Raw genomic sequence first — 24,035 nt, forward strand, 5'->3', positions numbered from 1 at the left:
TGCTAAAAACGTTACTTTTTACTTCATAAAGCCTCCTAGCCGTTTTTATCACTCTTTGGTGGATTAGGGTTACACTTTAATGCTTCTGATGGCTCATTAATGCTTCTTATGACTCCTTAATGAAGCATACACGTTTTTTCTTCATCCTCAAGTGTCTTGGACGTTTTTTTGTGTTATTTAAAGAGTTTCCTTAATTTTCATTTACTAGTTTTAATGAATAATTGGTTGGTTGGCTTGTAACCACCAAATTTGTAATAAAGGCTTCATATAAAGCCAAGTTTATGCATGAAAAAAGTGTTACACGAATTTTAATCAAAGAACCCTTATTTTCACTTTGAATTATTGTCATAGTTCACAAATTATCATCTTTTGGACGTGATCCTTGAGTTGATCGAATTCAAACTAATAGGTCTTAGTTTGTCTTCAGATTTACAAGTTATAGGTCTAGTTTGTTTATCAAATCTATCATTTTCATTCCATATATTTGTGGTTGTTATTCTAGCTTAATTTACCTAAACACTACCCCACTCACTAAATCAAGCCCATACACGCATCATAAGTGGTATCAGAGCGCAGAATGGATTTTGATGATCCGGAGTTCCTACAAAATCTTCGAGAAGCATTAAGAAACATCCAAGAAGGTGGAAATCGAAGGCAACCCCGCCGTGGTGAACATAGGGTTGTGGAAGAATTCAAGGTGTCTGAATTGCCTGAATTTGTTGGTGGAACTGATCCTGAACGCTACTTGGAGTGGGAAAGGAAGATTGAAAGAATGTTCGAGTTCAAGGAAGTTGATGACGAAAAAAGCTGCAAGTATGTTATTCTCAAGCTAAGTGGTGGTGCTTCATTATGGTTTGAAGGGCTTAAGGCCAAGAGAACCCGTGAAGGCAAAGAAAAAATTTGTTCTTGGCTTTCTCTAAAACGAAAGCTAAGAAAGAGATATGTTCCTTCTACTCATAGAATTGCCACTTACAAGAAGATTGCTGATTTGAGGCAAGGAAAAATGAGTGTTGGAGAATACATTGATGATTTTGAGAAGTTTTCCTCGATGGGGGATATTGAAGAAATTGAAGAACAAAAAATGACTCGTTTTCTAAAAGGGTTGAACTACAACATTGCCAATGTTGTGGAGTTGTATCCTTATGCTGATTTTGGAACTCTTTGTGGTTTGTGTTTGAAGTTGGAGGGGCAAGCCAAAGCACGTTATGGTGGGAGTTCAAGTTCAAGTCTCGAAAGTCCCAAGTCAAAGTCGTGGTCCAAGCCCGAGTCTAGCAATAGACAAAATTTTGTTTCTACTCCTTCTGGTTCTAGTAGTGTTCCCGTTGCTCCTAAACTTACTAGTGGTACCAAAGAAACTAGTTTGGCGAAAATTAGATGTTTCAAGTGTCAAGGTTTTGGTCATTACCAAAATGCTTGTCCAAACAAAAGGGTGGTGACTTTAAGGGAGGCCATTGAATGTCGTGAAGAGTTGGAGGAAGAAGAGAGGTTGGCGGGTATTTTTCATGATATACAAAAAGAAGAGGAAGAAGAGGAGGAGGTAGAGTATGAAGCACCGGTGTATGATACAGTTTTGGTGCTTAGAACCCTTAAAACTCAAGGGGTTCAAACTGTGGCTGATATGGATCAACGAGACCAATTGTTTCACACCAAATGTTTGGTTAGAGACAAGTGGTGTAGTTTGATTATTGATGGTGGAAGTTGTACTAATGTTGCTTCTAATGAAATGGTGACCAAATTGGGTTTGTCTACTACAAACCATCCAAAACCATATGTTCTTCATTGGTTGGATGATAGAAGCAAAATAAAGGTAACAAAACAGGTTAGAGTTGGTCTAACTATGGGGTCTTATGAAGATGAAGTGTTGTGTGATGTTATTCCTATGGATGCATGTCATATTTTTTTGGGGCGTCCTTGGCAATTTGAGAGGGACGTGTTACATAGAGGGAGGATCAATGAATATGAGTTGAAACACAATAATAAAAAAATTGTGTTAAAACCCATGTCCCCAACAGCGATAAGGTCCATGAATTCTAAACAAGTAAAAAAACCTAATCTTTCTGTGTTTGCTAGTGAAAGGGAGGTGGAGCAAGTTCTTGACAAAGGTGATGTGATTTACATGCTTGTGCCCAAAGAGCATGCAAAGGTGGAGAAGATGGTGCATGGAGAAAACGCTATTGCTGATTTGCTTTTAGAGTTTCAAGATGTGTTTCCAAGCGAATTACCACCGGGTTTGCCTCCAATCCGTGGTATCGAACACCAAATTGACCTTATTCCGGGTGCCCCTTTGCCTAATAAAGCTGCCTATAGATGTAATCCGGAGGTGACAAAGGAGTTGCAAAAACAAATTGATGAACTCATGAAAATGGGTTATGTTCGTGAAAGCCTAAGTCCTTGTGCTGTTCCAGTTTTGTTGGTTCCAAAAAAAATGGTTCTTGGAGGATGTGTGTTGATAGTAGGGCTGTTAATAACATCACCATAAAATACTGATTTCCTATTCCTAGAGTTGATGATTTGTTAGACGAGTTGCATGGTTCTATTGTGTTCTCAAAAATTGATTTGAGAAGTGGTTACCATCAAATTCGTATGCGTGAAGGGGATGAATGGAAAACAGCCTTTAAAACTAAACATGGCTTGTATGAATGGACCGTGATGCCTTTTGGTCTAACTAATGCACCTAGCACTTTCATGCGACTAATGAATGAAGTGCTAAAATCTTTTTTGGGCAGGTTTGTGGTGGTGTACCTTGATGATATCTTGGTATATAGCAAGAGCTTGGAGGATCATTTGGTGCACTTAAAACAGGTTTTCGAGAAGCTTAGAGCTCAAAAACTCTATGGGAAGCAAGAAAAATGTTCATTTTTGGTGGAAGAAGTGGCATTTTTGGGTTTTGTGGTGTCAAGAAATGGCGTGTCCGTAGACCCATCCAAAACTGAAGCAATCAAGTCATGGCCTATTCCTACTAACATTTCTGAAGTTAGATCATTTCATGGTCTTGCTTCTTTCTATAGAAGATTTGTTCGTGATTTTAGCACCATTGCAAGTCCCATAACAGGTTGTTTGAAGAAAGGAATCTTTGCATGGGGAGAAAAAAGATCAAAAGGCGTTTGAGAAACTCAAGGCATTGTTGTGTGATGCTCCTATTTTGGCTCTTCCAGATTTTTCTCAACCATTTGAAGTGGAGTGTGATGCAAGTGGAGTTGGTATTGGGGATGTTTTGATCCAATCCAAACGTCCTATTGCTTATTTTTCTGAAAAGTTGGGTGGTGCTCGTTTGAATTATTGCACTTATGATAAGGAGTTTTATGCTATTGTTCGTGCTTTAGATCATTGGAGTCATTATTTGCATGCAAATCATTTTATTTTGCATTCTGATTATGAATCCTTGAACTACATCAACGGGCAACAAAAGTTGAGCACAAGACATGCAAAGTGGGTGGAGTTCTTGCAATCCTTTCATTTTTCATGCAAATACAAGGATGGCAAAAGCAATGTGGTGGCTGATGCACTCTCGAGGCGTTACTCATTGTTGGTGACTTTGGATGTTCGTTTCTTGGTATTTGAAACTCTAAAGGACCATTATCAATCTGATATGGACTTTGGAGATATGTTTTTGAAATGTGCAGGCGGTCCTAATGGTGAATTTGTGATTCAAGATGGCTTTTTATTCAAAGGCAATCGCCTTTGTGTCCCAAAACATGTAATACGGGAGTTGTTGATTCGTGAAGCTCATGGCGGTGGTTTGGCTGGTCATTTTGGCATTACCAAAACATTGGAGGTGCTTAAAGAACATTTCTTTTGGCCAAAAATGTTGGGGGATGTAACCAACATAGTGGGCAAGTGTGTTACATGTCACATGGCGAAAACAACTTCCAAGCATGGTGTTTACACTTCTTTGCCGGTTCCTATTCGTCCTTGGGAAGATGTGTCCATGGATTTCATTATGGCTTTGCCTAGAACTCAAAGGGGGAAGGATTCCATTATGGTGGTGGTGGATAGGTTTTCAAAAATGGCTCACTTTGTGCCATGTCATAAAACCAATGATGCATCTAATGTGGCTGATTTGTACTTTAAAGTGGTGGTTCGTTTGCATGGTATTCCTAAAACAATTGTTTCTGATAGGGATTCCAAGTTTCTAAGTTACTTTTGGAACACTTTATGGAGGAAAGTGGGTACTAAGTTACTTTTTAGTACATCCCATCATCCACAAACGGATGGGCAAACGGAGGTGACTAATAGAACTTTGGGTACTTTGTTGAGAGGGTTGGTTAGCAAAACTCAAAAAGATTGGGACATCAAACTTGCACATGCTGAATTTGCCTATAATCGTTCTCCTACTTATGCAACAGGTCATTCTCCTTTTGAAGTAGTGTATGGTGTGAATCCTTACATGCCTTTGGATTTGATTCCATTGCCAAAGGATGAATTGGTTCACAAGGATGCTAATGACAAGTTGAAGGCCATGATGAAAATACACCAACAAGTTCGTGAGAAGATTGAAACTGTGAATGAGTTGTACAAACAGATGTCAAACAAGCATAGGAAACCACGTGTCTTTCAAGATGGTGACTTGGTGTGGGTGCATATGAGGAAAGAACGTTTTCCTAACAAAAGGAAAAACAAGTTAATGCCAAGAGCCGAAGGTCCTTATAAAGTGGTGTCACGTGTCAATGATAATGCTTATAAGGTAGATTTAGGAGGAGACCATGGAGTGCATGCTACCTTTAATGTGGGAGATCTTTCACCTTATCTTGATGATGATGGACTTGATGAATTGAGGTCAATTCCTGTCAAAGGGGGAGGGGATGATCCATGCATGGATCGTGAAAGCCCAAAATGTGATGGAGTAGTGATTACTAGTGGGCTAGAAGGTGGTTTGGGCTCAATGGTTGGGTTGTGCATGGTAACCCACAAATTGAATTAGGGTTGCATGAAGACTAGGGCAACATTTTTAAGGCTTCATAAGTGCTAAAAACGTTACTTTTTACTTCATAAAGCCTCCTAGCCGTTTTTATCACTCTTTGGTGGATTAGGGTTACACTTTAATGCTTCTGATGGCTCATTAATGCTTCTTATGGCTCCTTAATGAAGCATAGACGTTTTTTCTCCATCCTCAAGTGTCTTGGACGTTTTTTTTGGGTTATTTCAAGAGTTTCCTTAATTTTCATTTACTAGTTTTAATGAATAATTGGTTGGTTGGCTTGTGACCACCAAATTTGTAATAAAGGCTTCATATAAAGCCAAGTTTATGCATGAAAAAAGTGTTACACGAATTTTAATCAAAGAACCCTTATTTTCACTTTGAATGATTGTCATAGTTCACAAATTATCATCTTTTGGACGTGATCCTTGAGTTGATCGAATTCAAACTAATAGGTCTTAGTTTGTCTTCAGATTTACAAGTTATAGGTCTAGTTTGTTTATCAAATCTATCCTTTTCATTCCATATATTTGTGGTTGTTATTCTAGCTTAATTTACCTAAACACTACCCACTCACTAAATCAAGCCCATACACGCATCATAAGTGGTATCAGAGCGCAGAATGGATTTTGATGATCCGGAGTTCCTACAAAATCTTCGAGAAGCATTAAGAAACATCCAAGAAGGTGGAAATCGAAGGCAACCCCGCCGTGGTGAACATAGGGTTGTGGAAGAATTCAAGGTGTCTGAATTGCCTGAATTTGTTGGTAGAACTGTTCCTGAACGCTACTTGGAGTGGGAAAGGAAGATTGAAAGAATGTTCGAGTTCAAGGAAGTTGATGACGAAAAAAGCTGCAAGTATGTCATTCTCAAGCTAAGTGGTGGTGCTTCATTATGGTTTGAAGGGCTTAAGGCCAAGAGAACCCGTGAAGGCAAAGAAATTTGTTCTTGGCTTTCTCTAAAACGAAAGCTAAGAAAGAGATATGTTCCTTCTACTCATAGAACTGCCACTTACAAGAAGATTGCTGATTTGAGGCAAGGAAAAATGAGTGTTGGAGAATACATTGATGAATTTGAGAAGTTGTCCTTGATGGGGGATATTGAAGAAATTGAAGAACAAAAAATGACTCGTTTTCTAAAAGGGTTGAACTACAACATTGCCAATGTTGTGGAGTTGTATCCTTATGCTGATTTTGGAACTCTTTGTGGTTTGTGTTTGAAGTTGGAGGGGCAAGCCAAAGCACGTTATGGTGGGAGTTCAAGTTCAAGTCTCGAAAGTCCCAAGTCAAAGTCGTGGTCCAAGCCCGAGTCTAGCAATAGACAAAATTCTGTTTCTACTCCTTCTGGTTCTAGTAGTGTTCCCGTTGCTCCTAAACTTACTAGTGGTACCAAAGAAACTAGTTTGGCGAAAATTAGATGTTTCAAGTGTCAAGGTTTTGGTCATTACCAAAATGCTTGTCCAAACAAAAGGGTGGTGACTTTAAGGGAGGCCAATGAATGTCGTGAAGAGTTGAAGGAAGAAGAGAGGTTGGCGGGTATTCTTCATGATATACAAAAAAGAAGAGGAAGAAGAGGAGGAGGTAGAGTATAAAGCACCGGTGTATGATACAGTTTTGGTGCTTAGAACCCTTAAAACTTAAGGGGTTCAAACTGTGGCTGATATGGATCAACGAGACCAATTGTTTCACACCAAATGTTTGGTTAGAGACAAGTGGTGTAGTTTGATTATTGATGGTGGAAGTTGTACTAATGTTGCTTCTAATGAAATGGTGACCAAATTGGGTTTGTCTACTACAAACCATCCAAAACCATATGTTCTTCATTGGTTGGATGATAGAAGCAAAATAAAGGTAACAAAACAGGTTAGAGTTGGTCTAACTATGGGGTCTTATGAAGATGAAGTGTTGTGTGAAGTTATTCCTATGGATGCATGTCATATTTTGTTGGGGCGTCCTTGGCAATTTGATAGGGACATGTTACATAGAGGGAGGAGCAATGAATATAAGTTGAAACACAATAATAAAAAAATTGTGTTAAAACCCATGTCCCCAACGGCGATAAGGTCCATGAATTCTAAACAAGTAAAAAAACCTAATCTTTCTGTGTTTGCTAGTGAAAGGGAGGTGGAGCAAGTTCTTGACAAAGGTGATGTGATTTACATGCTTGTGCCCAAAGAGCATGCAAAGGTGGAGAAGATGGTGCATGGAGAAAACGCTATTGCTGATTTGCTTTTAGAGTTTCAAGATGTGTTTCCAAGCGAATTACCACCGGGTTTGCCTCCAATCCGTGGTATCGAACACCAAATTGACCTTATTCCGGGTGCCCCTTTGCCTAATAAAGCTGCCTATAGATGTAATCCGGAGGTGACAAAGGAGTTGCAAAAACAAATTGATGAACTCATGAAAATGGGTTATGTTCGTGAAAGCCTAATTCCTTGTGCTGTTCCAGTTTTGTTGGTTCCAAAAAAAGATGGTTCTTGGAGGATGTGTGTTGATAGTAGGGTTGTTAATAACATCACCATAAAATACTGATTTCCTGTTCCTAGAGTTGATGATTTGTTAGACGAGTTGCATGGTTCTATTGTGTTCTCAAAAATTGATTTGAGAAGTGGTTACCATCAAATTTGTATGCGTGAAGGGGATGAATGGAAAATAGCCTTTAAAACTAAACATGGCTTGTATGAATGGACCGTGATGCCTTTTGGTCTAACTAATGCACCTAGCACTTTCATGCGACTAATGAATGAAGTGCTAAAATCTTTTTTGGGCAGGTTTGTGGTGGTGTACCTTGATGATATCTTGGTATATAGCAAGAGCTTGGAGGATCATTTGGTGCACTTAAAACAGGTTTTCGAGAAGCTTAGAGCTCAAAAACTCTATGGGAAGCAAGAAAATGTTCATTTTTGGTGGAAGAAGTGGCATTTTTGGGTTTTGTGGTGTCAAGAAATGGCGTGTCCGTAGACCCATCCAAAACTGAAGCAATCAAGTCATGGCCTATTCCTACTAACATTTCTGAAGTTAGATCATTTCATGGTCTTGCTTCTTTCTATAGAAGATTTGTTCGTGATTTTAGCACCATTGCAAGTCCCATAACAGGTTGTTTGAAGAAAGGAATCTTTGCATGGGGAGAAAAAAGATCAAAAGGCGTTTGAGAAACTCAAGGCATTGTTGTGTGATGCTCCTATTTTGGCTCTTCCAGATTTTTCTCAACCATTTGAAGTGGAGTGTGATGCAAGTGGAGTTGGTATTGGGGCTGTTTTGATCCAATCCAAACGTCCTATTGCTTATTTTTCTGAAAAGTTGGGTGGTGCTCGTTTGAATTATTGCACTTATGATAAGGAGTTTTATGCTATTGTTCGTGCTTTAGATCATTGGAGTCATTATTTGCATGCAAATCATTTTATTTTGCATTCTGATCATGAATCCTTGAACTACATCAACGGGCAACAAAAGTTGAGCACAAGACATGCAAAGTGGGTGGAGTTCTTGCAATCCTTTCATTTTTCATGCAAATACAAGGATGGCAAAAGCAATGTGGTGGCTGATGCACTCTCGAGGCGTTACTCATTGTTGGTGACTTTGGATGTTCGTTTCTTGGTATTTGAAACTCTAAAGGACCATTATCAATCTGATATGGACTTTGGAGATATGTTTTTGAAATGTGCAGGCGGTCCTAATGGTGAATTTGTGATTCAAGATGGCTTTTTATTCAAAGGCAATCGCCTTTGTGTCCCAAAACATGTAATACGGGAGTTGTTGATTCGTGAAGCTCATGGCGGTGGTTTGGCTGGTCATTTTGGCATTACCAAAACTTTGGAGGTGCTTAAAGAACATTTCTTTTGGCCAAAAATGTTGGGGGATGTAACCAACATAGTGGGCAAGTGTGTTACATGTCACATGGCGAAAACAGCTTCCAAGCATGGTGTTTACACTCCTTTGCCGGTTCCTATTCGTCCTTGGGAAGATGTGTCCATGGATTTCATTATGGCTTTGCCTAGAACTCAAAGGGGGAAGGATTGCATGATGGTGGTGGTGGATAGGTTTTCAAAAATGGCTCACTTTGTGCCATGTCATAAAACCAATGATGCATCTAATGTGGTTGATTTGTACTTTAAATAGGTGGTTCGTTTGCATGGTATTCCTAAAACAATTGTTTCTGATAGGGATTCCAAGTTTCTAAGTTACTTTTGGAACACTTTATGGAGGAAAGTGGGTACTAAGTTACTTTTTAGTACATCCCATCATCCACAAACGGATGGGCAAACGGAGGTGACTAATAGAACTTTGGGTACTTTGTTGAGAGGGTTGGTTAGCAAAACTCAAAAAGATTGGGACATCAAACTTGCACATGCTGAATTTGCCTATAATCGTTCTCCTACTTATGCAACAGGTCATTCTCCTTTTGAAGTAGTGTATGGTGTGAATCCTTACATGCCTTTGGATTTGATTCCATTGCCAAAGGATGAATTGGTTCACAAGGATGCTAATGACAAGTTGAAGGCCATGATGAAACTACACCAACAAGTTCGTGAGAAGATTGAAACTGTGAATGAGTTGTACAAACAGATGTCAAACAAGCATAGGAAACCACGTGTCTTTCAAGATGGTGACTTGGTGTGGGTGCATATGAGGAAAGAACGTTTTCCTAACAAAAGGAAAAACAAGTTAATGCCAAGAGCCGAAGGTCCTTATAAAGTGGTGTCACGTGTCAATGATAATGCTGATAAGGTAGATTTAGGAGGAGACCATGGAGTGCATGCTACCTTTAATGTGGGAGATCTTTCACTTTATCTTGATGATGATGGACTTGAAGAATTGAGGTCAGTTCCTTTCAAAGGGGGAGGGGATGATCCATGCATGGATCATGAAAGCCCAAAATGTGATGGAGTAGTGATTACTAGTGGGCTAGAAGGTGGTTTGGGCTCAATGGTTGGGTTATGCATGGTAACCCACAAATTGAATTAGGGTTGCATGAAGACTAGGGCAACATTTTTAAGGCTTCATAAATGCTAAAAACGTTACTTTTTTACTTCATAAAGCCTCCTAGCCGTTTTTATCACTCTTTGGTGGATTAGGGTTACACTTTAATGCTTCTGATGGCTCATTAATGCTTCTTATGGCTCCTTAATGAAGCATACACGTTTTTTCTTCATCCTCAAGTGTCTTGGACGTTTTTTTTGTGTTATTTCAAGAGTTTCCTTAATTTTCATTTACTAGTTTTAATGAATAATTGGTTGGTTGGCTTGTAACCACCAAATTTGTAATAAAGGCTTCATATAAAGCCAAGTTTATGCATGAAAAAAGTGTTACACGAATTTTAATCAAAGAACCCTTATTTTCACTTTGAATTATTGTCATAGTTCACAAATTATCATCTTTTGGACGTGATCCTTGAGTTGATCGAATTCAAACTAATAGGTCTTAGTTTGTCTTCAGATTTACAAGTTATAGGTCTAGTTTGTTTATCAAATCTATCCTTTTCATTCCATATATTTGTGGTTGTTATTCTAGCTTAATTTACCTAAACACTACCCCACTCACTAAATCAATCCCATACACGCATCATAAGTGGTATCAGAGCGCATAATGGATTTTGATGATCCGGAGTTCCTACAAAATCTTCGAGAAGCATTAAGAAACATCCAAGAAGGTGGAAATCGAAGGCAACCCCGCCGTGGTGAACATAGGGTTGTGGAACAATTCAAGGTGTCTGAATTGCCTGAATTTGTTGGTGGAACTGTTCCTGAACGCTACTTGGAGTGGGAAAGGAAGATTGAAAGAATGTTCGAGTTCAAGGAAGTTGATGAAGAAAAAAGCTGCAAGTATGCCATTCTCAAGCTAAGTGGTGGTGCTTCATTATGGTTTGAAGGGCTTAAGGCCAAGAGAACCCGTGAAGGCAAAGAAAAAATTTGTTCTTGGCTTTCTCTAAAACGAAAGCTAAGAAAGAGATATGTTCCTTCTACTCATAGAATTGCCACTTACAAGAAGATTGTTGATTTGAGGCAAGGAAAAATGAGTGTTGGAGAATACATTGATGAATTTGAGAAGTTGTCCTTAATGGGGGATATTGAAGAAATTGAAGAACAAAAAATGACTCGTTTTCTAAAAGGGTTGAACTACAACATTGCCAATGTTGTGGAGTTGTATCCTTATGCTGATTTTGGAACTCTTTGTGGTTTGTGTTTGAAGTTGGAGGGGCAAGCCAAAGCACGTTATGGTGGTAGTTCAAGTTCAAGTCTCGAAAGTCCCAAGTCAAAGTCGTGGTCCAAGCCCGAGTCTAGCAATAGACAAAATTTTGTTTCTACTCCTTCTGGTTCTAGTAGTGTTCCCGTTGCTCCTAAACTTACTAGTGGTACCAAAGAAACTAGTTTGGCGAAAATTAGATGTTTCAAGTGTCAAGGTTTTGGTCATTACCAAAATGCTTGTCCAAACAAAAGGGTGGTGACTTTAAGGGAGGCCATTGAATGTCGTGAAGAGTTGGAGGAAGAAGAGAGGTTGGCGGGTATTTTTCATGATATACAAAAAGAAGAGGAAGAAGAGGAGGAGGTAGAGTATGAAGCACCGGTGTATGATACAGTTTTGGTGCTTAGAACCCTTAAAACTCAAGGGGTTCAAACTGTGGCTGATATGGATCAACAAGACCAATTGTTTCACACCAAATGTTTGGTTAGAGACAAGTGGTGTAGTTTGATTATTGATGGTGGAAGTTGTACTAATGTTGCTTCTAATGAAATGGTGACCAAATTGGGTTTGTCTACTACAAACCATACAAAACCATATGTTCTTCATTGGTTGGATGATGGAAGCAAAATAAAGGTAACAAAACAGGTTAGAGTTGGTTTAACTATGCGGTCTTCTGAAGATGAAGTGTTGTGTGATGTTATTCCTATGGATGCATGTCATATTTTTTGGGGGCGTCCTTGGCAATTTGATAGGGACGTGTTACATAGAGGGAGGAGCAATGAATATGAGTTGAAACACAATAATAAAAAAATTGTGTTAAAACCCATGTCCCCAACAGCGATAAGGTCCATGAATTCTAAACAAGTAAAAAAACCTAATCTTTATGTGTTTGCTAGTGAAAGGGAGGTGGAGCAAGTTCTTGACAAAGGTGATGTGATTTACATGCTTGTGCCCAAAGAGAATGCAAAGGTGGAGAAGATGGTGCATGGAGAAAACGCTATTGCTGATTTGCTTTTAGAGTTTCAAGATGTGTTTCCAAGCGAATTACCACCGGGTTTGCCTCCAATCCGTGGTATCGAACACCAAATTGACCTTATTCCGGGTGCCCCTTTGCCTAATAAAGCTGCCTATAGATGTAATTCGGAGGTGACAAAGGAGTTGCAAAAACAAATTGATGAACTCATGAAAATGGGTTATGTTCGTGAAAACCTAAGTCCTTGTGCTGTTCCAGTTTTGTTGGTTCCAAAAAAAGATGGTTCTTGGAGGATGTGTGTTGATAGTATGGCTGTTAATAACATCACCATAAAATACTGATTTCCTATTCCTAGAGTTGATGATTTGTTAGAAGAGTTGCATGGTTCTATTGTGTTCTTAAAAATTGATTTGAGAAGTGGTTACCATCAAATTCGTATGCGTGAAGGGGATGAATGGAAAACAGCCTTTAAAACTAAACATGGCTTGTATGAATGGACCGTGATGCCTTTTGGTCTAACTAATGCACCTAGCACTTTCATGCGACTAATGAATGAAGTGCTAAAATCTTTTTTGGGCAGGTTTGTGGTGGTGTACCTTGATGATATCTTGGTATATAGCAAGAGCTTGGAGGATCATTTGGTGCACTTAAAACAGGTTTTCGAGAAGCTTAGAGCTCAAAAACTCTATGGGAAGCAAGAAAATGTTCATTTTTGGTGGAAGAAGTGGCATTTTTGGGTTTTGTGGTGTCAAGAAATGGCGTGTCCGTAGACCCATCCAAAACTGAAGCAATCAAGTCATGGCCTATTCCTACTAACATTTCTGAAGTTAGATCATTTCATGGTCTTGCTTCTTTCTATAGAAGATTTGTTCGTGATTTTAGCACCATTGAAAGTCCCATAACAGGTTGTTTGAAGAAAGGAATCTTTGCATGGGGAGAAGAAGCTCAAAAGGCGTTTGAGAAACTCAAGGCATTGTTGTGTGATGCTCCTATTTTGGCTCTTCCAGATTTTTCTCAACCATTTGAAGTGGAGTGTGATGCAAGTGGAGTTGGTATTGGGGCTGTTTTGATCCAATCCAAACGTCCTATTGCTTATTTTTCTGAAAAGTTGGGTGGTGCTCGTTTGAATTATTGCACTTATGATAAGGAGTTTTATGCTATTGTTCGTGCTTTAGATCATTGGAGTCATTATTTGCGTGCAAATCATTTTATTTTGCATTCTGATCATGAATCCTTGAAGTACATCAATGGGCAATAAAAGTTGAGCGCAAGACATGCAAAGTGGGTGGAGTTCTTGCAATCCTTTCATTTTTCATGCAAATACAAGGATGGCAAAAGCAATGTGGTGGCTAATGCACTCTCGAGGCGTTACTCATTGTTGGTGACTTTGGATGTTCGTTTCTTGGGATTTGAAACTCTAAAGGACCATTATCAATCTGATATGGACTTTGGAGATATGTTTTTGAAATGTGCAGGTGGTCCTAATGGTGAATTTGTGATTCAAGATGGCTTTTTATTCAAAGGCAATCGCCTTTGTGTCCCAATACATGTAATACGGGAGTTGCTGATTCGTGAAGCTCATGGCGGTGGTTTGGCTGGTCATTTTGGCATTACCAAAACTTTGGAGGTGCTTAAAGAACATTTCTTTTGGCCAAAAATGTTGGGGGATGTAACCAACATAGTGGGCAAGTGTGTTACATGTCACATGGCGAAAACAACTTCCAAGCATGGTGTTTACACTCCTTTGCCAGTTCCTATTCGTCCTTGGGAAGATGTGTCCATGGATTTCATTATGGCTTTGCCTAGAACTCAAAGGGGGAAGGATTCCATTATGGTGGTGGTGGATAGGTTTTCAAAAATGGCTCACTTTGTGCCATGTCATAAAACCAATGATGCATCTAATGTGGCTGATTTGTACTTTAAATAGGTGGTTCGTTTGCATGGTATTCCTAAAACAATTGTTTCTGATAGGGATTCCAAGTTTCTAAATTATTTGTTTAAATTTAAAAGAAAAAAAAACACTTTAATTTTTATAATTCAATATTTTTTCACTTTTCTTATAAATTCAACTTCTCAAATGTTTAGAATTTTGTATTTAGTTTTTCTTTTAAGTAAACTCATGTAATACATGGGTCTCAAATCTACTTACTTGTAATAATAAAAAAGAATAAGGTATAAGACAATTAACTTAAATCACAAACAATTAATATCTTAAAAACGTGAAATCACTAGTAATTAACGATAAATATCTTAAAATTGTGAAATTTCATTATTTTTCAAAGTTAAACATAACAAAAAAATGAACACTTTTGTTTTCTAGAACTTATCATTTTTCCATCCATGAAACTTATCTTATTTTTAATATTTAATATATTAATAATTAATAAAAAAATTATATATAATATATGCGGTACTATGCGGTTTTTGAAAACTAAAAACCACACCGCACCACAAATTTGCGGTTTTTGAAAAACAGAAAAACCTCACCATCGGTTTTTATTGTGGTTGCGGTTTATCGGTTGCGGTTTTATAAAGTTTTGCGGTTAATTTTAGTTGTCGTGCGGTTTTTGCTCACCCCTAATTATATGTATTTGTATGACGAAATCTGCAGAAAAATGTTATTACTTTGGAAAAATTAACGATTCGGTCACATGACCTGCAGAACAGGTCAAAAGAGCTAAAATGAATAAATTAGACGGTTTTTTGGGATTTTCTATTTAAAAAGTTAAATAGTCCTGACTTTTATGTTTAAAAAAAAAATTAAGACTTTATTAAAATTTTCTTCAAATATCGAAACTTTTTGAAGAATTTCCAAAAAAATAATAATTCCAAAGTAACCATAATATTCATAGACTCGGTTGTTAGGCTTGCGAAATTGCCAAAAGTGCATCTCAGTTTTTTCCACATGTTTGATACGCAAAAAAAAAGAAAAAATAATAATAATAAATTACAAGGTTGGTTTGCATTTGAAACTGTCACAACAAATTCACATGTTTGGTTCACCTTGGAAATCATGGAGTTTTGTCAAAGAAAGTTTTTTAATGTTTTTTTGGGTATTAATCATCAAAGACTATTTTCAAATCAAAATTGAGATTTTATATCGCTGAAATGAGCTCTTAAATTGAGAGATTTTACCAAAACAACGTTCTGAAAAAAAAAAAATTGTTGGTCAAACCTGCAAAAATACCAAATAAAAAAAAGTTTTTTTACATTGTAGCATAATAAACTTTGATAAATTTACACATCTAATCATTCAAATATTTTTTATGTTCAATTAGTCCTTAAAGTAAAAAATTACCTTCTAAATAAAGCATGATATTTTAACTAGTTTAAAGGCAAATGTTGACTTGATTTGACCAAAAAATAAAATAAATTTTTTTAACTAGTTTAAAGGCAAATGTTAAAACAAAGTCTTGAGAAATATTTCACCAAAAAATAAAATAAAAAATTCTAAGAAAAAATAAGTGAAAATATTTTATATGCATAAAAAACTTAGGTTCCGTTTGATACACATCTTTTCAGAGCCAAACAAATCTTTATGACTGAATGGACCGGAAAGACTGTTTGATTTGCATAAAAAAATGATCTATCCTAGTAATATATGTTTTTTCCCATAAAGTCACAACACCATATCTTTCTGGTTGAATTGGCGGGAAAAACAATTGTGCCCCAAACCTCGCCTCTTTCTTTCTTGGATTATTATTATTACTTTTTAAATAATATTTTTTAATTTCTTTTTTATTGGATTATTACTTTTTTACTAGCTTATTATATATTAATAAATATTACTTTATTAGATTATTAATTTCTTTTAGTTAATTTTTTAATTTACTTTTATTGGATTAATTTTTTTTATAACACCACCACCATCCTAATTTATTATAAAAAATCTCATCCATCCCGCCACTATCGGACATAAACTGGGTCAAGAATCACATGTTGGGTTATATAAAAAAACTAAAATAGTTAGAAAGAATAACAACGTAACGTCAACTTGAAAAACAATGAACTAAAAACAACCTAATATACATTTTATTTGGATTTTAATTGATTTATGTTTAATTAATTTGTATGACAATTTGTATTTGGATTTTTAAATGATTATTGTGTAATTTTGATTTTATATGATAATTTGTATGTTTTTATAATTATTCAACAACTTCATCCATCACAATATACAATAGCATGGTAATATGATCATTTTTCATCATTCAACACAGTCGGTCAGATGTACAGTCAAACAATATGGTTTCTTTCCCAGACAACACTTTTCAAGAGAGTACTTTTCCAGACAGAAGCTATCAAACGGGAAGCCCATTTTGGAGAATTGAAGTTAATGGTTATATACTTATAATGGAGGAAATAAAAAGCATTTTTCCAAAAGGTATTATAAAATTACTTACGCTCGGTCACAAAGTTAGAAACATAATCTTTGGAAAAGAATTACGGATCCTATATGAAGTAGTATAAAGATAGTCAGATTTACAAAGTTACAACAAAATCCCAAGAAGAAATTAAGAATTCCAAAAAAACGGTCCCTATAAAAATAGGTATTATTTTTTTTAAATAATTACAGAAATAGACAATGAAAATGATCAATGGTCTATGTGGTATCCTAAAAAATACAGCTTGAGTCCAAAAAAAATTATGTACATCATGTTCAAAATTTTAAATACCGTGCAGATTTGGTACCTCAAGTTAACTGTTGTTATTTTTTCTAGTTAAATGGGTCACATGCTCCTCACGTAAGTTATATTTACCACTCACCTCACTTCCACAGCTACCCCACCCTACCTCTCTATATCTCTCTCTTTCTATATCTCAGTCATTTTTTTTCTCTATAATGATTGCATGAATGGTTTTTTAAGCATGTTGCTTTGTAACAATTTCAAACAAGTGTAATAATCCGGAAAATAAAACTAGTATTTGAAAAGATTGTCTAGAAACAAATTATGGTGTAGAACTAGGTGTAAATCAAGAAGTGAAATCATCATGCTCAAACACGAAAATTGGAGGAGATTTTGTTAGAGCTAAGGTGACGACGACGCTAGGGTTAGAGCTTAGACGACGACGATGCTAAAGTTAGTGCTTAGACGAAGGTGGGGTGCAGAGGTCGTTGGGTTGGAGACATTGACTAGGGTTTTAGGCAACGTTTTGCAGATCTTGTTTGTAGATTTTGTTAGAGCTCAAGGCGGCAATGATTTGGTTAAAGCTCAGACAATGTGGCACTAGGGTTAGAGCTTAGAAGACGGCGACAATGTGCAGAGGACACATAAGCGATTGCATGAGTTTGCTAATGGTAGGCGAAGGTATTCAACAATGTACGAAGGTGGCCGATGATGGTTCGCTTAGAAAGTTCATGTTGGTTGTTCTTGATCGAAAACTAGAAATGAATCATTTCCTGTATGTTTGGAGAGAATAACAGAGGGAGGGAGACAAGGAGCATGTGAATTGTGATGGAGTATGAAAGTAAGGTGAGCGAGATATTTTTAATTTTAAATAATAAAATATGTATGGAAATTTTAATTTTGTACCAACTCAGTGGAAAAAAAAAACATAACTCAAATTATATTTTTTGGTAAACCATTTAGAACAAATTTATAATTTACTCATATTTAATAAGATGTTACATAAATTTTTCGAAAGCATATAATTAATAAATCCGTGGTAAAAGACATTTGGACTAATTTTTATCAAAACCTTGTCAAAAGATTATTTGTTTAAATTTGTTCTTTTTCCTCATTTCAGTTTTTTTGTATACTCTTTCGTTTTTTTAGGGTTATTTCCATAAAAGACCCTATATTTTGATTCTTTTTCTTTTTAGACCTAAATTTTTTTTCTTTTCCGAAAAAGACCCAACTTTTACCTATTACTTGTTATTTTAGACCTCAGGAGGTTACCAAAAGGGAAATCAAGTATTTTCATTTCATAAAAAACCTTACATTTTGTACTTTTTTCCAGTTTAGACCTAAAATGTTTTTTTTTATTTCAAAATAAACTCAACTTTAAAATTGGTTACAACCTTTAACACTAGTTGTATAAGGTACTTAACTACACCGATTTAATGGAAATAATTTTTTTTGTTATTATGCTAAAAGATTCTTCTTAACCATGTATTATCCATGTTATCAAAAAATATCAAATTAACATCAAACTTTTTATTATCGGTAATAATAACATTTTCTATAAACAATATATCATGTTTAATGATATAATATATATCCAAGATAAAGTTTAATTATATCTTTTAGACAAAAATAAAATTTTACAAATTCTTTTAGATTATATTCGTTCAAAAGATAATAGATTAGATAACATTTTTTAGTGTATACATGTATACTTTCTTTTTCGGTGTAGTCAACAACTACCTTATATATTTGGTCTTGAAGATTATAATCAATTTTAAAGTTGAGTTTATTTTGAAAAAAAAAATATTTTAGGTCTAAAATGGAAACAACTACAAAATATAGGGTCTTTTATGAAACAAAAATACATAATTTACCTATTGGTGACCTGCTAGGTCTGAAATAACAAGTAACATATAAAAGTTGGGTCTTTTTCGAAAAAAAAAAAATTTAGGTTTAAAAAGAAAAAAAATCAGAATATAGGGTCTTTTGTGGAAATAACTTTTTTTTTATAGGGAAAAGTTAAACCATTTCGGTTTTTGATTAGTGATTACGTATGACAAAGATGCTTTATTGACGTAAGTATTGTTATAAAATAATTTATTATTGATGAGTCAGATTATTGGGTAGTTATTTAATTCAGCATTTATGGATTTTACCACAAATCAAGGCCCACTGTTTCCCATCTCATTGTACTCCGAAGTTGTTACCTTTTTTAAAGATTTTTTTCTTCCAATAATATTATTATTTTCCCCAGCTTTTAATACAATCATGTTGATGTTTAAATTTCTATGTATGTTTTATGTGCCATATTACATTTTTTTACCACTTCTTTAAAAGACTTGCAAATTATTGATGGAGGAATCTACCATGGGTCTTTGGCTTTTAATTATTTTATGGGCTTATATATTAGTATATATGATTAGTTGCAAATATAAGACCATCTCCAACTCGTTTCTATTTTTTTCCCTATAAATGAAGTAAAAAATGGAGTAAATAGTGTTTCATCTCCAACCCTACTCCATTTTCTATCTCATTTTTTACCCCAAAAAGTATATTCCTAGAATATTCTATTTTTATAACTTATATATTGTCAAATACACCTCTCTACTAATTAAAATTTATATTTATGAATAATTAATATAAATTAGTATATAACATGATATTATAAATATTAAATATTGCATTTAAATTATAATTAATAGATAAAATAAACTAGAAATGTATAAAATAAAAATAAGAGAGACTAAAATTGGCAACCAAACTTCACCTCCATTTTTGGAGATATGAATAGTATTTCCCCATATATGGGGGAATACTATTCATATCTCCAAAAATAGAGATGAAAATGGATAGGGTTGAAGAAGAATGAGAGAAAAAACGGAGGAATAAATGAAGTTTGGGGGTGGGTTGGAGATGGCCTAAGGATATGTATTATATCTTTTTTGATGGGCATATTATTATCACATCATTTTCATTATCTACATTTCAATGTGTGTTGTGTTATGTTTCATATTTCATTTTTATTTTATTTTTTATTTTCTAATTTTTACTTTTAATTCAAATAATAACTATTATATTGAAAACATTTAACTTGTTAAATAAAAATAAAATAAGTGTATCATTCATTTGATAAAAATCTTATTGTTATCATTACATTAAATTTATTTATTATTTTAATTTTAATATTAATATTTTAATTTTCAACCTAAATATTTAAATTGATTTAAATCGGAAGTAAAACATTATCTTTTAAAATATACAAATTTATAATTGTTAGTCAGGTATATTTAATTTGTCAATTTAAATATAGTGTTAAATTCAAAACATAAATCAAAGTCAAATAAACTTGAGAAATATTGTCCAGATACTATTTATTTTAGATAATGAACTTTATGAGAATTAATTTACTAAAAAAAGAAAAAGACTAAATTGTTAATAGGATCAAAACATAAAGACTTGATAGTAAATTATATATATATATATATATATATATATATATATATATATATATATATATATATATATAGGTAAGTTCAATTGATAAAATAAAAAAGGTTGAGAATGGGGGAATCATTCTCAGCCACTCATTTAATCCAAGAATAAAAAGACACGGTGACAAACTTGTAAATATGTTAATAACCTTCAATCTCAAATATGTAACTATAGAGAATTCGATAACAGTTCGTTCATCATCAAAATTTATCCTCCAACCTTCAACAATCATCCAGATTTCTTCAACTAAACCATCATCAATGTCATCCAGTGTTAATCAATCATCGATATTCGTGGCTGGGAGGTTCGTCATTCAAGACAGATTTGCAACCCAAATTCATCATTTTCATCGATTTCTTTGTTGAATACTTCGAATGTTCGTAGCTTGCAAGCATTTGTTAAAGTTCATAACAGATTTGGAACTGGAATTTCCCAGATTCGCGAACGAACTCAGTTGGAATCAGAATTTCTTTGTTGTTCATGAAATTGGAATCGGAGTTCTGGACTCCCAGTCACAGTCGACATTGAAGGACTCGGAATCGGTACTCACAGGTTCCCAATTGGATTTTCGGAAATCAACGTCAAAATGAGAAATCGATCAGACATAGGATGTCGCATCTGAAGTCGAAATCGGAAGTATATGATGATTTGGAATTGATAACTTGAATTGGAAGTATCATGTTTTTAACATTTTTAAAATAGTTAACTTGTATGCACTCCAACTGTTTGATGAAATGCATAAACTAAATTACCACGTTATATTCACATATGAATATGTTTTCTCACCTAAATCGGTATATGATTATTAAAAACACAAAACAAATATGCAAGTCTGTATGTTATTCATATGTGAATAACATATAAAAATTATATATATTTGTGAAAATACCTTCTAATATTCATAAGTGAATATATTCACAAGTGAATATACCTTGTAATATTCATATGTGAATATACTATGTAATATTCATAAGTGAATATATCATCTAATATTCACAAGTGAATATACTATGTAATATTCACATGTGATATACCATGTAATACTATGTAATATTCACATATGAAAATATCATTTAATATTAATAAGTGAATATACCATCTAATATTCACAAGTGAATATACTATGTTAATATTCACAAGTGAATGCGTCGTCTAATATTTAAATATGAATATACTATGTTTATTAAATACTATATTCATATATGAATGATACTTAAATTGTAAAAAAAATTAATCATACTTTTTATTCATAAGTGAATAACGAATGTACTGTAATAAAACCTGATGCATTTTTATTCACTTATGAATAACGATAGCTGAAAATATAAAAAAATAAATTTTTTATTTTATCTTAAAACTATATCAATATGGATGTTTATTTGTAGCGAATAAAAAATCATGAATTTTGGTATATTTAAAATCATTTTTCGATAAAAATAGCTTCTTAAAAATTAAAAAAAAGAAAAAAATTATGTTTTTGTATATATTAAGGTAATGATTAGCATTAGTTTAGGGAAATATGTTTTGTTGGAAAACACATATCTATTCATTTCCCATTTCCGCTGGTACGACGGAGGTTTTTGTGCCAAAAATAAATGAGTGGCTGAAAATGATTTCCTCATTCTCAACATTTTTTTTTTCAATTAAACCCCTCATCTCTCTCTCTCTCTCTCTCTCTATATATATATATATATATATATATATATATATATATATATATATATATATATATATATATATAGGGAGCGTTCAATCGAGAACATATCTTATTGCGAAAAACATTTGAGAACAAAATTTGACAACATAATTTTTTTAAATTAAAATCATCATATAATATGAATATAAACCAAGAAATAAGTAAAAAAAATAAAAAAAAACCCACTAACCAACACCACTCACCACCCAAACAATATCATCCACCACCACCACCTGTCACCACCACTCACCTCCACCACCCATCACCACCACCCCCACCCACCACCTAACATCATCACCACCATCTGCCATCGCCAACCACGACCATCATCTACCACCACCCATCACCACCACCCGCCACCCGCCACCACCACCACCACCCACCACAACCACCAACCACCCACCACCACTATCCAACTCCACCACCCACCACTATAACCACCACCTGCCATTACCACCACCCATCACCACCACCACCCATCACCACCGACCACCACCACCCGCCACTATCACCCCCACCCACCACCCACCATCATCCCCACCACCCACTACAACCACCACCCACCTTTACCATCCATCACTACCACCTAGCCACTAACCACCATTATGACCACCCCCCGCCACTACCACCCACCACCCATCACTACCACCCACCACCACCATCCATCACCACCGACCACCACCACCCATCACCACCACCACCTGCCCCCATCACCCCCACCCACCTCCACCACCCATCACTGCCACCCACCCACTACCCACCATTATGACCACCACCTGCCATTACCACCAACCACCACCCACCACCCATCACCACCACCCGCCTCCATCATCCATCACCACCGACCACCACCACCTATCACTACCACTCACCTCCACCACCTCACACCATCACTACCACCCGTCATTACCACCACCTACCATCCACCACCCATCACCACCACCCGCCTCCACCACCCATAACCACCACCCATCACCACCGACTACTACCACCTATCACCACCACCCGCCACCATCATCTCCACCTACCACCCACCAAAACCACCGACCACCGACAACTAGGGGTGGCAAATCGGGCCATCGTGTCGTGTTTCTGTCTGACACGACACGACACGACAAGGTTTTTTGTGACACGAACACGACACGACACGATGTCGTGTTTTTTTTAACTAACACGAAAACGAACCAATTAAAACACAAAAAACACGACACGACACGAAAAAGATAACATAATATAACAATTAGTTTATTTAATTAATACTTAATCATACATAACACGAAAAACACGACAAATAAATGCTAAATCGTGTCAATTTCGTGTTGAATTTTGAACACGAACACGACATAACACGACATCGTGTTTTTTACACTTGACACGAACACGACACGAACACGAATTCGAATTTCAATTTCGTCCCAATTTCGTTTCGTGTCGTGTATTTTTGTCGTGTCGTGTTAACAATTGCCACCCCTACCGACAACCACCCACCACCACCACCCACCTTCACCACCTATCACAACCACCCGCCACCATCACCCCCCCCCCCCCATCACCCACCAAAACCACCATACACCATCACCACCCTCACCACCAACCCCCACCCACCCACCCACCACCACCACCTATCACCTTCACCTTCACCCTGTCTCCACCACCCATCACCACCACTCGCCATCGCCACCTGCCACCCACTATAATCACCACCCTACATGTCACCCCCACCACCCTTCACCACCACCACCACCACCTACCACCTACCACCACCAAACATCACTACACACCACCACCACCCATCACAACCACCTGTGATTATGTGTATATAATCACATGTGGTTATTTGTATTTAATCACATATGATTTATATGGACAATATTCTTTTCACATGTGATTATAAGTATTTAATCACTTATGACTAATGTAGACATAAATTTGTTTTAATGTTCTTGATTTAATAGTTATTCTCGTGTATATAATTACATGTGATTATATATATTTCATACATATGATTTATTGAATCAAGAACGTGAAAACAATTTTTTTTCATATAAATCGTATGTGATTAAATACATGAGACCAACTATTGAATTAAAAACGCAAAAATGAATATTGTCCACAAAAATCATATATGATTAAATACATATAATCA

At 35.7% G+C, this 24,035-nt stretch overlaps 1 protein-coding gene and 2 pseudogenes across 1 annotated transcript; all 3 read left to right on the plus strand.

Moving 5' to 3' along the window:
• Positions 1 to 577: 577 nt before the first annotated feature.
• Positions 578 to 4,921, plus strand: LOC145127537 (uncharacterized; annotated as a pseudogene).
• Positions 4,922 to 5,540: 619 nt separating this feature from the next.
• LOC145127538 (uncharacterized) lies at positions 5,541 to 9,882 on the plus strand (annotated as a pseudogene).
• A 621-nt stretch (positions 9,883 to 10,503) lies between these two features.
• On the plus strand, positions 10,504 to 12,414 carry LOC145127539 (uncharacterized). The gene has a single exon (XM_079062717.1). It carries the CDS (start codon positions 10,504 to 10,506, stop codon positions 12,412 to 12,414), a length of 1,911 nt encoding a protein of 636 aa, XP_078918843.1.
• The last annotated feature ends 11,621 nt before the right edge of the window (positions 12,415 to 24,035 follow it).

Source organism: Lactuca virosa, chromosome 7 (assembly GCF_052849685.1).
Source record: "Lactuca virosa cultivar CGN04683 chromosome 7, Lactuca_virosa_CGN04683_v6, whole genome shotgun sequence".
Classification (NCBI taxonomy): Eukaryota; Viridiplantae; Streptophyta; class Magnoliopsida; order Asterales; family Asteraceae; genus Lactuca; species Lactuca virosa.